Source organism: Excalfactoria chinensis, chromosome 5 (assembly GCF_039878825.1).
Source record: "Excalfactoria chinensis isolate bCotChi1 chromosome 5, bCotChi1.hap2, whole genome shotgun sequence".
NCBI classification, from domain to species: Eukaryota; Metazoa; Chordata; class Aves; order Galliformes; family Phasianidae; genus Excalfactoria; species Excalfactoria chinensis.
This window is the reverse complement of record NC_092829.1, coordinates 20647444-20660779: the sequence shown is the minus strand read 5'-3', so window position 1 is coordinate 20660779 and position 13336 is coordinate 20647444. Positions and strand designations below refer to the sequence as shown.

The following is a 13336-nucleotide window of genomic DNA, read 5'->3' as shown; positions in this document are numbered from 1 at the left end:
AATGTGTGGCATCAGCTTTCCTTTGTGTCTGACTGAGATAGAAGGTTAGAAGAGATGGGAAGGGGGAGAAAACCCCAACCTTATGCACCCATGCACCTTCAGAATACAGCAGGGCCTGTACCTGCATACAGGAGGCTAGGAAGCAATGCCTGTATTCTGCCTAGAGCGGGGCTTCTGAGCCACACAGGCTCTTACACCACTCCTGGTTGATTTAGTCTCTGCCTCGCTGCAGCTTGCTGTAGGAGGCTCAAGCAGCTGGTGTGCTTGGAGCTTCGTTTTCTGTGACCCTGCTGTGCGGCAGCGAAGTTGCTGTGTGGCAAGATTGCATAGGTGCCAGGCTCTGGGGTCGGTCCCTGTGAACCCCGCTGCATTGCTGCTGCAGGAGCTCAACTTCTCCCGGGCTCTGCTTCCCTCTGCTGGCCGAGCCCTGCAGCTGCTGCCCAGGAGCCAAGATGAGAGAGCTGAGTGAGGAGCGGGGTGTTTGCAGCAGCTGCAGCAGTGCTTCACCACTGCCAGGAGCTCAGTAATACTGGGCAGCTTGGGCAGTGGGAGGTTACTGGGAGAGGACAATCAGAAGCACACTACTGCTGATGCTAGATACTCCCCCAGCCTAGAGCTACTTTGATACTCAACAAATCAAGCTGTGCTAATTCTCATCGGTCATCATATACTCATAGCACAGTTTGGGCTGAGCGCTGACTCAGAAACAGACACTTCTGCAAGCGGTCACATGTGGTTTATTCTTTTCACAGAGCTGGGAGTAGAAGAGCCAGGGGCTCCATCCCACCCCTGACCTGCAGCAGGCATTACCACACACATGCAGCTGGTGAATGGCACAGAGCACAGGCTCGGGTACCAGCCAGCAAAGCCCCGGGGAGACACAACTGGAAGCCACAAAAAAATAATGGGGGACATCAACTGCGGTAGCAGCAGAGATAAAACCAGAGGGAAGAGACCCCACAGCACTGTGCTAAGCAGCGGGCCATGGCCTCTCCACAGCGGCCAGGAAGGGTGCTACAGAGGAGGTTTAGAGCACAGGCTCTGTTCCAGCAGGGTGCCTTAATGGAAGAACCCTCAGCCTCCCCTTGAAGACGCTAGCAGGCATAGGCAGCATCAGAAGATTAGTGCCTACAAAACCTCATGTGCGCCCTCCCCCTTTGCAAGCAGACCTCCCCCCACTGCAGGCAGAGGCACCAAGTGGGTTCACAGGCTTTGGGTGGGACGCAGCCCCTGGAGCTTCCCCCCCCTGCTTAGCCCACCAGCTTGCTCCAGGGGACGGCGCTGAAGAAAGAGTGGGACTTGAGCTTGGCAATTCCACCTCCTCCTGCACCCAGACGCCGTTTGGGATTGTGCTGCAAGAGCTGCAGAGAAACATGGGAGGGAAGCTGGGGAAGATGGGCGCGCTGGGAAAGCTGCCTAGGCTTGACTTGGGCCGGCCTCAAGCCTAGTCCCCAATCCCTGTGCTCCTCTGTCCTTACCTGAGTGAGTAGTGACGTAGCCGCCAGGCTGAGACCCTCAGGCAGAAGCAGCTGTGTGTGAGGATAGATACCTGTCGGGTGGCTTTGGGACAGCGGCTGTAGGAGGCAGAGGGTGATGGTAAGCAGTGGCACTGATCAGAGCAGTAACGCCCTGCTGAGCCTTCGGTACCACCCAGCCCCATCCCAACGTGGCAGGTTAAAATCCAAGGCTCTCAGCTCACAGTGCACCAGGAACCACCACGCTCCTGGAACACTGCAGCGTGGGGCCAGTGCTGGAATGCAACCCCTTCCTGGGGAGTTCTTGCACTGGGGTGTCCCCTCTGCGCCCCATCCCAGTGCTGCACAGCCCCACTGCTTCTTACCACTCCAGTCAGCAGCTCGTACAGCAGCGACCCGAAGCTCCAGCAGTCAGCTGCTTCGGTCAGCTCTGTGACACCCCCCACTTCTGCAGAAAGAGACAGTGAGGGATTTGGGCTGGCAGCGGGGAGCCTGGGCACCAGCCCTGAGGCTGTTACATGGTAGGCATCATGCAGCAGGCCTTCTCCCCGGTAAGCGGCGCTGGGCAGAGGATGTGAGCCTTACCTGGGGCGCTGTACAGCTGCTCCAGTGCTTGGCTGCAGCACTGTGGCTCAACTTCTGTCCACTGGCCAAAGAACGTGAGACGGATGTGACCTGAGGGCCAGTACCAAAGAGGTTAGGACAAAACTGGCAGAGCACAAAGCCAAGGGGCTCGGCGGTCAGCTGGCAACAAGCCCTTATTGGGGACAGCTGGGACACATGGCCTCTGCTGTGCCCCGAGTGCAGGGACACTGAGCATCCCCTGCTGAGAGCAGGCTGCTTAGAGGGGGGGCCGGCCCATGGGCCTCAGTGCAGGCAGCAGTAAGGAGCACAGCAGAGGATGAAGGCTGGCTTTCCCCTTGCAAAATACTGATTTTTGTTCCTATGCATTTTGTAGCTCTTCAGTTTGCCTCAAGCTTCTCCAGCTGCCTAGGGAGGTACCCATGGCATGAAGCAATGGGCAGGCTCATGGAGACCCCGGGGGCACAAGTACGACCTGGGTATAAGGGCAGTTCCACCAACCTTAAATACAGCTCGGCTGCTCCCAGCTTCCCTGTGCCAGGATTTCTCAGGCAGACAGGTCCACACAGGAGCAGAAGCAGCATGCTCCTGTGGCCATGCTCCCTTCAGAGACACCTCTCATAATAACCTCTTGGGAATCTCAGGTCCCGCTTTCAGACACAGCCAAACCTCCCCATCCTCCCACCACAAGCTCATGAAGCCCGAGACTCCTGTCAATGTGGTGAGCAGCCATCTCGCAGCCCAGCGGCCAGCCTTCACCTACCGGCGGTATCCAGCAGCAGGTTCCTGGGATTGAGGTCCCGGCATAACACACCCTGTTGGTGAAGCCCCTCTAAGGCCAAGAGGATTTCTGCTGCCCACAGCTGCACCTGCTCCTCCTTCACAGCCCAGGCTGTGCAGCCATGTCCCCAGGAGGCCGGAGCCCTGCGGAGTCCCGATGGGGCTGGAGCACGACCACGGGTCAGACTGGCCGTCTGGCCGCTGAGGGCCCTGGGCTCATGTTGGGGAGCTCTTGCCAACGTGCAGCCCTTGGCCTCGCCAGCAGTCACAGAGTTCTGGGTGTAGGAGGCCAGACCCTGCTCACAGAGGCTGGGAGTGGATGCATCTTGGTCGGCAGAGCCCTGGCTGCTCCCTTGGGCGCTGCCCTCGCTGTTCTCTCCCCCGTGGCCCCGCAGGGCTGGGGGGGCCGTGGTACACGGGGAACTGGAGCTGAGGGAAGGGCCCTGCTGAGTGCGGTACTTGGCACGCAGGTGGGACCACAGTGTCTCCCCTGGAAAACAGAGAAGGAGAAGTGATGGGGCACAAAGCAAGACAGGTACTACACCATGCACCCTGCCTATCATCTCCCCATTTGTAATCCCCTCTCTTTGATCTGATCTCTGCCCATACGTCCTTCTGAGAAGGGCTGTGCCAGCACATAAGGCAGACCTAACACACAGAGACGCAGCTGATGCATGAAGGCCAGGGAAGGAGCGGGAGGCAGCGCTGCACTCACCCTGCACGTGCTCCAGGTGCAGGAAGATGGAGTCCTCACTGGCATAATAGCACAGCAGCTTCACCATGAAGGGGACGCCATGTGGGATGATGGTCTGACGCTCGCGGGTCTCCACAAAGGACTTGGGGAGGCTCTGAGGAGGTACAGTACAGGTCACCGGGGGTTACGGTGCGGAAGGGGCGCGAGATTCCCAGGCCCCAGCAGGGCAAGACCCAGCCGAGAGGGCTGTGGCAGCGCTCCGAAGTCCCCCGGGCCACCGCGGGACCGAGGCAGCCGGCACACGGAGCCGTTACCCACCTTCAGGACGAAGGTCCTGCCGGTGGCCGGGTCCTGCACCACCTGCACCTGCGGGCAGCGCACGGCACCGGTCAGACGCGGTGAGGGCTCTCGGCCGCAGCCACCCGGGCGAGCAGGGGCACCCCCGCGCCCCGCGCCCCCCCGCTCTCGCTCCGGCCGCACCTTGTCGATGAGCGCCAGCACCCGGCAGCGCCGCAGGTTGTCCACCGCCGAGCGCAGCGTCCTGACGGGCCGCAGGCGGAGGCTGCTGTAGCCCTGCGGGCGGGGAGAGCGGGGCTGACGGGGAGAGCGGGACTGACGGACCCGCACCGCGCGGCCGGCGTCACACGGACGGGACCGAGGGTTCGAGGGCGCCGCCCCCGCTCGAGGCTCACCGCGCCGCCGGGGCTGCCGTCTAACAGCGTCCGCTGCAGGTGGCAGGTGAAGATCTCCTCGGCTCGCCGCAGGTACTGCGTGATCTTCCGCTTCACGGCCTCGCGCCGCTCCCGGTTGGGTTCCACTGAGAGCGCAAGGCGGCGTGAAGGGGAAGCGACCCCCACCCGGACTCTTCGGACCCCGCACCGCCCCCCTCCCCCCCCGCTCCCCGTACCCTGTACGCCGCGCAGCAGCACGTCCACGCCGTTCTGGTAGTGATTGAAGGCCTCCTCGTAGTCCTCGCTGACGTCCCGCTCCAGCGCCAGCCGCAGCTGCCGCGCCGCCTCCACCAGGTAGTCCCGGCCCGGCCGGCTCATGGGGCCGGGGGCCGCGGGGCCGCGCCGCGGGGATCGGGCATCCTCCTGCCCCCCGCCCCGCCCCGCCGGGGCCGCGCGCGGCCGCCTCGGGATCGGCGCGCGGCGGGAGCGCGCCCGGCGGCGGCCCCGCCCGCCCATTGGCCGCGGGTGAGCTCATCGCCGCGCGGGGACGCGCCCGTGGGCACGGGGCGCGTGGGGGGCTCCCACCGTGAGACCGGTGGGGAGGGAGCGGGGGAGGGCAGCTCTGGAATCCGGAGGTCCTCAGCAGCAGCCCGGAAGCCGGTGGAAGACCCAGACCTCTGGAAGCCGCCGCTGTCAACCCGCAGACGGATCGTGCGCGGCTGCGGGGGATGCGGGGGATGCGGGGAGCTTCCCGGCACGCCCGGTCGGGATCCGCTCTCTCCGCGACAGCTACGCCGTGCGGCCCCGCCGCAGTCCGCTCTCAGCCGACGCTCCGTCCCCGCCGAGCCTCCGGCTGCAGCCTCCTTAAACAAACCTTTGCTCCGCGGCACCGGGAGCGTCCGCGGGCCAGGAGCACCGATAGCGCCGTGGGGTCCAGCTGCTCCTCCGGGGCACCGCCGGCTGCAGCGCGCACGGCCCGGCTCCGCCTCAGCCGCAGGGATCAGGCACGGCCCCGGGATAGGAGAGCTGGGGACCCGGCCTATGAACGCCGAGGGGAACATTCAGCTGCTGCACGTGTTGCGGGGCTTCGGGTTTTTTTAAGCCCAATAACCATACCTGACAGGCTTGGAAATTAACAGTCTTGTTTTTACATAGTTTCTCAAAGGTCATAATACTACCGCGGTGAAAGTTTTACTGTTACAACGCAGGCGTTCAGGGCCATCCCTCAGCACTGCCCGTGGCTGCTGCTGCTCACAGCTCCTCTGGCCCTGCTGAAGGGGCCCACACCGGGACCCCCACCTAACGCTGTCAGACCCGGGGAAGCTGCCCCCAACCCCCCATCCACGCTGCAGCCCTCTCTGGTTACCCAGCACAGGATATGCCACAACTCTCCTCAGCTGTGGGCAGCAGCTGAGCCGTCACACAGCTGCTTCGGGTCTGCAGCAATACACCCCAGCTGTGGCTTGTTAGGGGCTGTCAGAAGCTCAGAGAGCTCAAGTCAGCCCTACAGCCAAGAAGGGGGTAGTTGAACCCAGGACTGGGCCTAGGAACTGCTATGCTATCAGTTCCCTGCTTGGTCCTTAGGGCCTGCACACCACTGAAGAGAGCACAGGCTGCACGCAGCCTGATCCAGCACAGCGGGTGGGATGGAAGAGCCCCGGGGCAGTGCTTGAGGTGAGCAGGAACCAGCATGTGGGTTGTCTGTGGGCCTGGCTGAGCTGTAGTGCTGTCATGGCCCCAGCCTTTTCTTCTCTACTGGGGCAAACAGAAAATGAGCCCCTGTAGCTCTCCAGGCAGGGGATGACAGTTCCCTGCCCATCCCAGGGTGCTCCCAATAACAGATAGTGCCACTGGGCCAGCTGAGTGGGTGGCAGTTCCCAGGTAGGAAAGCCCCTGGGCAGCCCTACCAGGGCCAAGGGGCAGTTGCGGGACAGCAGGATGGGACCAGACCTCAACAAAACAGAGGGAGTCTGAGCAGGACCACACCAGGGATGGGATGAGTGCCACAAAAGCTGGGACCACCAGCCTGCCTTCAGTCTGGGCACCAGCAGGGAAGGGCTCTCCAGCTGCTGCAAAGGAGAGGATGCTCACCCAGCCAGCTCTTGGGTGCACCCCCAGCTTTTATTCAGAAGGGCAAGGCTGGAATGTGGCTGTGGGTACAGGAAGGTTCTGTAGTACCCAGTTTCCTTCCTGTGCCTACCAGAAGAGCTTGCCAAGCTCCCCTTCCCCCAAGACACCCTTTTAGGCTGCACCTTGCCCAGACTGAGTCCCATCCCAGCTGTGCTCCTTCCCCTTTTCCTGCAGGACACAGTAGTTCTGCAGTTCCAGCCCTGCTCACCCCCACTGCACACTGTGCCCAGCTCCAGCAGCATGCCCACAGCTCTGTTCCTTGCAGCCTCCAGATGCCTTCCAGCAACAGTTTGCAGCTCTGACTCTTCATCCTCCCTTCTGGGTCCTTTAGTCCCACTGCAAGCAGTGCAGATGGGGCAAGAGAGTCCTTGGCTCCAGGACACACTCCCACCCAGGCCAAGCATAAATCTCGTTGGCTCCTTTCTGCTGCAGTCCTGCTCCCCAGCACTGTCACTCCAAGGGGCTCAGCACCACACGTCCCCGCACTGGGCAGAAGTGCCATAGGTTCAAGCTCCGGAGGCAGGAGCGAGGCCAGGGGCAGAGCGGAGGCTACCTGCGTGGTGTGCCACATCTGCAAGGGGAGCACAGCACAACGTGAGCATCGCTGGGCTCTGCAGTACCAGAATCACCTCCTGCCCCCCAGCCCTCCCTATGCCCAGCCCCAACTGTGGGAAGAGACCATGAGAAGTGGGGCTTTGTGGTAGGGAGAGGGGTGTGTGGCTGCAGGTGCTGGCAGAGCACTGAGCAGAACGCTTCAGACAGAGAGGGGTATCGGCTGCAGCAAAGTGCCAGCTCCAGGCTCATCCCTGGGAAGTGCCTGCTCTGCAGCCCAGCAGAATGTTTGTGAGAGTCAGCAGGATACAGCGAGGGTAAGGACAGGAGTAACCCAAACAGCAGCTGGCCAAGGACTGCAGTAAGGACACGGCTGGCAGCAGGATGAGGCTGGAACTGGAAATTCATGGATCGAGAATTCAGCACGGCCTGTGCAGGCATTATAGCCATATGCAACCAAAGTACCGCTCCATCCGCCCATCCCCGCCCTGGGTGGGACCAGCCAGCTTCAAGCATCCCTGCCAGAGGCCTACTGTATGTGGATTGGTGTGTGGCCAATCTCCCCAGCCCCACGCTGTCCCCTCTGCCCTGCTCCTTCCTGCATTTGTTCCACTCTACTCACAGCACCAAAGACCTAACACCTGACCACAGCTGATCCTTGCCAAGAAGCGAACCCAGAAGGCACCACCCATGCCTGCCCTGCTCACTTACAGCTCGCAGTCTTTACGTCTCTTGTCTTGTCTTCTCTTACCTCGGCCCTTGGGTCTCCTCCTTCAAAAGCAAAGCAGCAAAGAGAGGCTGACATGTGGGCACTGGGCCCACAGCCCCAGCAGCGGCGTGCCCCAATGCCACTTACCTTCCCGGTCTCGCCAGGTCCTGCCGTGGCCTGTGGAGATAGTGGGGTGGTTATGGGGCAGTGCCAGCTGGGAGCTGCCAGGGGGCTGCCAAAGCACCCCAGCATCCTTAAAACAGACTCAGTGACTCCTTCCCACATCTCAGCCCCTCACTGACCACAGTAGACAGGGGGACAGCAGACTTGGTGACACCCCTGGGCTTCAGCAGTGGTTGGATGAAGCCAGCCACACCATCCATGGCTCGAGCATCTCCTATATGAGCCACAGCTAGGCTCCATCCACTGCATTTACACTGAACTTAAGAAGGAGAGCAATGTAAAAGTAAAGAAGGGTGCTTGATGAGAAGACAAAAGGCAGTGCAGGTGCAAGACAGACCTGAAGCCAGAACGCACACTTGTGAGTGCTGCCCCAAGAATCACCCCGTGTAGGGAAACCACAACAGGCTCAGGAAATTCCCTCACAAAGCACAGCTGGAAGCAGGGGGAAGTCGCACACGTGCCTCTTCCCACTCCTTATGCATCCACTGACAGACAGCTCCAGAGCCAGCACGGGGCAGGACAGCCTCTGGGCCTGCTCCAGCATCACCGCCTGCACCACTGTGGGGAAATACCGGCACAGGACCCTTAGGCTGTTCTGGACAAGGCTGTACTGCCCAGCAGGACGTGCTTCTCACTTTTTGCAACACTCCACTGCTGAGCCCAAAGGGCAGTGACCCACTACAGTTAACTTCGTGCCGGGCTGACAGGTGGTGATGAGCATCCATCCTGGGTCAGTGCTGCATGCCCTTGCCAGATTGGTGCTGTTCATTTAAGCTCAGACATAAACCCTAAATCCCCATCCTCGGATCAGGCAGCCTGCCCGAAGTGGAGATGCGAGGCCCAGACTTTTGGCCTAAGGTCACACTCATTTCTGCCAAGTCACAGAGCATTCTCCCAGGCTTTGGCTGTGCTGCTCCAGAGCCACCTTACCCTGTGCCCAGAGCAGCATAGAGGGTCGTGCCGAGGCAGGTGAGGGGATGGGGGTACAGATGCCCCAACTCACCACATGCTCAGTGCCTGACTGGAGCACAACACAGCCCTGGGCTGCAGGGAACGTGCTGCAGAGACACAGCACAGCCTGGGGCCGTGGGCTCCAGCAAAACCCAGCACAGCTAAGATGGGAAAAGCCCCAGCATGTCCCTTTGCCCCATGGAGGGGTGGGCTGGCAGGGCCTCAGCGGCACAGAGAGAGCCCTACCTGCACTCGCACTGCTTGTGCTCGGTGAATGACATCTCCACGTAGGGTGCCTCCACGTAGGGTGCCTCTCCGTTGGGTTTTATCTTCACAAGCTGAAAGGAACAAAGGTTACTTCCCAGCCCACAGTCGAGGCACCGTTTCTCCACCTCCATTCAGTGCAGGACAAAGACCACCCCAGCACCTCGGCCAGGCAGAGGGCAGGCCCACTCCTCAGCATGAGATCCTCCACCCCCATAGACAGCAGCCTCAGCTGGGCTGTGGCTCGGAGCCCTCTTGTGCCCTCGGGGCTGTATTAAGTCTCCATCTGGGATCTCCCAGCCTTAGAACAGATATTCTGTCTCTGCCTTTACAAAGACCTTTCACACATTTGACCACTTTGTACATCTTCCTTCTCCGAAGGGCATCTCTCCCAGCCCAGTTTTCCAGACCGTTCCCACTGCTGCCGCTCCTCCCACCACGCTGGGCCACAGCTCAGACAATGGTGCCTCCTGTCCTGGGGGGGTGCAGGGTTTGCCCTGCCACACGTCAGCCTGCAGAGCGGCCAGGGGTGCAACCCACACCCTCAGGGGCTCCTCTGGGAATGTTCAGCCGTGTTGCGACCCACAGTGACCCTGTGCACTGCAGCTGGATGCCTCCTGTGCTGGGGAGCCTGGACACAGCTCACCACCTTTCTTACTTGTTTCAAACTTTTGCTCTAATTAAGATTTTCATTTTTTGGTAGCTCCCCTCCTGCCTTCTGCTGTGCTTTCAGTCCCTGCAGGCTCTCCAGTCCCTCACCCACAGCAGGGCAGCAGCACGCTGCCTATTGGGAGTGCACTGGGGGTGCTGCAGAGCAAGGACGCGAGCCGCCCTGCTCACCATGAACACAGCCACGGCCACTCGTGCTCACCCTGCCCACCCCACAGGGATGCAGAAAGGTAGTGGCAGCAGCTCTTCTTATGGACTGCGCACTGAGGAGAGGGCAGGGAAGGGCAGAGAGAGGTCTGCGCCACCAGAGGTCTCACCCGACCACCCGGGCAAGAGCACAGAACAGGCGTAGGTACCCCCCTGGCTGGGTACTCGTGCGGGTCCCCTGCAGCACCGTGAATATGGGAAGCCGCGAGTGCAAAGCTTTCCAAGAGCCCACCGCCACCCCCGGCCCCACGGGGCGGTGCTCACCTGCACGGTGACCGTGCTGGTCTGCACGGGGACGCAGCGGAGTCCCTCATCGCCGCAGCAGCCCCCGCAGCGCTGCAGGGAGACGCAGGAAGGCCTGAAGATGTACTCCACCTCGTTGGGGAACTCGGTAATGACATCCACGAGCTGCTCCCGAGGCCGGCAGAAGCTACGATTCCAGATCTCCTTAAAGGTCAGGACTGCAAGAAACCGGGGAACTCTAAGGCGTGCCCCGGGGAAGAGGGTCCCCAGCCGAGCCCTGCAGCGCTCTCCCCATCGCAGGGCGGGATGCGGAGGATCCCCCTGTGCCCCAGAGTGTCCGCTGCTGAGCTCCTCGCGCAGTCACCCGTCTCCCCGGGGCTCTGTCCCCGCCTGCCGGCTCCCCACCCCCGGCGGCCGCGCTGCCGGCGGCAGAGAGCAGGGGCACGGCCGCGGGTCCGGGCGAGCTGCCGCCCGCTTCGACGCCGGCTCTCCCCGGTTTCGGCCGGAGGTGCAGCGTTGCGCCGTCCCGTAGCATCGCTCGGAGGCGCAGTACCGGCTCGGTGGCGCCGCCACGGGCCACGGGGCTGCGAGACGACGAGCCCGGAGCCGGGAAACCGCCCGCAGCCCCGCACCGCCGCCCGCTTCCGACTCACCGGACGCCTCCGCGCCGGCTGTCCCCCGCGCCTCCGGGGCCTGCAGGGAGGGAAAGGCGGGCTTTGGAGGGGCGGCTCGGGGTACCGCCGCCCCCCAGCCCCGGCCCAGCTCCGACCCCCCCCCCCCCCCCCCCCCCGTTCCTCCCTCCTGGTTCTCACCGGGGCGGGCGGCGCTCCCAGCGCCCCGGCCAGCAGCAGCTGCAGGAAGGCTCCGAGCAGCCGCATCGCCGCCCGGACCCCGACTCAGCGCCACCGCCTCCGCCCCGTCGCCCCCCACATGCCAGCCCGCTCCGTCGCCGCCGGGCCATGAGAGCGCGTCCCGCTCCGCCGCCCCTATTTCACCGCCGCTGTCCCGCTCCGCCCCCGCCCGCCTCGGCCCCCGCCCCGGCCCGCTCCGGCCGCGGGGAGGAGCAGGTGCCCTGCCCCGAGGGACGCGGGAACGGCTGGGTCCCCGGAGCGACGGGGCCGCCCACCTTCCAGCTGCTGGAGCTCGGGAGCGATCCCGGTTCTGCCCGGCACCGAGGTCTTTCCGACACGGGGAGGCGCGGGGCGGTGGGTGCCGGGCCGGCGGGGAGCGGCCCGATGGCCGCAGAACGGCTCCGTGCGGGGGGCTGGAGGCGGCCGGGCCAAACCCCACAGCCGACGTTAAACCCGGAGGAGCTCCGTGGCCTTTTCTGTGCTATTTTTAAGCCCCTGTGGCCAGGAAAGCTGTGGCTGCCGGAGGTAGGAGGGAGCAGATGCCAGCAGGGAACACGATCCCCGTGGGCTGCGGGTCTTGGGTAAGGATGGGCTCCGTGTCCCGGGGGCCTCATATCTTTGCTTCCTGGGGGGCAGCAGGGCTGCAGGAGCTCTCAGCCCTCCTCCACGCGGGGTCTGTCCTTGCACCGCTGTGGCAGGTCCCGGCCCCGTGAGCTCTGTCCCCAAGACACGGGGCCGTACAGGCGGTGGCGGCTCAGGTGCCAGCAGGCACCAGGCTCCAGCCAGACCCCCCTGCATGCTGGTACCACTGAGCGCATGAGGAAGGCGCTGGCACCGAGCAGGGAGGTGCTGTGGAGATAAGCACACAGAGTAGATGAAGAGCTGGGTGCTCTGCAGTCCATCACTCAGCAGCACAGCAGCTGCTCAGGGCCACCACTGAGGTGCTCAGCGCCTGCTGGGGCTCCCATGCCCTTATAGGAGCCATCGCTGCGCGGTGCCCTCCGCCTGTGCTTCCCTCCGCAGCCCTAAGGCACCTCTGGGCACACCACTGCCCCACGGATGGCTTTGGGGTGGGGGCAAAGGAAGTGCTTCCCCCTGCCATGTGCAGAGCTCCTGTCTGGAGGGCAGAGTGGTGTTATTGCAGAGGCTGTCACCACGCGGGGCCTCCGGGGCTGCCCGTCCTTGCGGGAAGGTCTCCTGGGGCCACCCCTCAGACACAAGGCCTCACCGGCGCTGGAGCAAAGGGCTCTCCCTGGGGCCGTGTGGCTGGAGAGGGGGACGGAGCGGCCCTTCGCTGTGAGGGCAATGCTGTTCCTGTCCTGAAGCTATTTCCTCTGAGGCCTCGGGCAGAGTTTACATTCCTGGGATGAGCATCCCCTTTCTGGGCAGCACGGAGCAGAGACAGGACTGGGAAAACAACATTTGGACGCCAGTAACCTGTGACCAGCAACATCCTCCTGCAAGCAGGAAGCATCCAGCAGGGCCCTGCCACAGGACAGGGCTTGGGGACAGTGCTATAACTACACCTTCGTATCTGCCACACGACCTCCCTGGGGCTCCAGATCCACAGACCTTGGGATCAGGGCTCGGCGACTGGCTGGGGGCTCAGGAGATGTTTCCTGACAGGACAGATGTGGCAGCCACAGGCTAAGATCTTCGTCTCCAATAAGTCACAGCACACCCGAGCCACCTCCCTGCTCTGTTAGCAGAGCTTCACCCCACTGCGCTGTCTTCCTTGTCACAGCCCTGTGCTGGGATCAACATCCCCCATGGGAGTCTTTGCCCCTGTAAAATCTCACCTTTGGCATCTCAGGTGAAAACAGCCCAAACAAACATCCCTGTGAAGCTGACTGTCTCCCAGCCCTCCTGCGTCACCTACTGAGCCCTCAGAAAACACCCTGGAAACCTCAGCTCCATATTTTTGTGCTACAACTATTTCTGGCCCCGCTGTGGGTCAGACCAGAGCTCTGCACAGCACAGTGCCCAACAGCCTCAGCCGGCAGCACTGAACCCCACCACAGTGGGACCCCCATGGCCACACATCACAGGGATGTGACACGCTGCACTCCTGGGCCTCATCCCAGAGTACCCCAGCATTGCCACCATTTCTCCCGAGGGAACAGGCCTGCGGTCACCTGGCCCCACAGCACTCCCCAGAGCTCGGCCAGGCCTGGCCTCCCGTGCCTGGCCACAGGCAGCCCTAGGGTTTCTCCTCCCGGCCCAGGTGTGCAGGGGATGTGTGTGTCGAGCAGCAGGCTGACAATAGGGGGAAATGGGCCGTGCTGTGCACCCCGAACACTGCGGCTGTTGTTGCAGCCCAAAGCAGGCGGAAGCGGCTGCCCTTAGTCAGCCCCGGCTGCACGTGGCAGGAACTC

The 13336-nt window shown here is 62.8% G+C and overlaps 2 protein-coding genes across 4 annotated transcripts; both read right to left on the bottom strand.

Moving 5' to 3' along the window:
- Positions 1–720: 720 nt before the first annotated feature.
- Positions 721–4718, bottom strand: RPS6KL1 (ribosomal protein S6 kinase like 1). 2 transcript variants are annotated; one of them, XM_072337254.1, is made up of 10 exons: positions 4439–4653; positions 4224–4348; positions 4012–4104; positions 3850–3897; positions 3553–3685; positions 2821–3327; positions 2061–2150; positions 1841–1923; positions 1479–1574; positions 721–1361 (listed from the first exon to the last, which is right to left on the bottom strand). In XM_072337254.1, the coding sequence occupies exons 1-10, from the start codon at positions 4578–4580 to the stop codon at positions 1251–1253; spliced, it is 1428 nt and encodes a 475-aa protein (XP_072193355.1). In that variant the 5' UTR covers positions 4581–4653; the 3' UTR covers positions 721–1250. The 2 variants fall into 2 exon arrangements, with proteins under 2 accessions (XP_072193355.1, XP_072193354.1); XM_072337253.1 differs by having other exon boundaries at positions 4224–4718.
- Positions 4719–5330: 612 nt separating this feature from the next.
- PGF (placental growth factor) lies at positions 5331–11080 on the bottom strand. 2 transcript variants are annotated; one of them, XM_072337251.1, is made up of 7 exons: positions 10923–11080; positions 10764–10803; positions 10132–10328; positions 8974–9065; positions 7741–7770; positions 7596–7655; positions 5331–6903 (listed from the first exon to the last, which is right to left on the bottom strand). In XM_072337251.1, the coding sequence occupies exons 1-7, from the start codon at positions 10986–10988 to the stop codon at positions 6882–6884; spliced, it is 507 nt and encodes a 168-aa protein (XP_072193352.1). In that variant the 5' UTR covers positions 10989–11080; the 3' UTR covers positions 5331–6881. The 2 variants fall into 2 exon arrangements, with proteins under 2 accessions (XP_072193352.1, XP_072193351.1); XM_072337250.1 differs by having other exon boundaries at positions 7636–7655.
- Positions 11081–13336: the final 2256 nt, after the last annotated feature.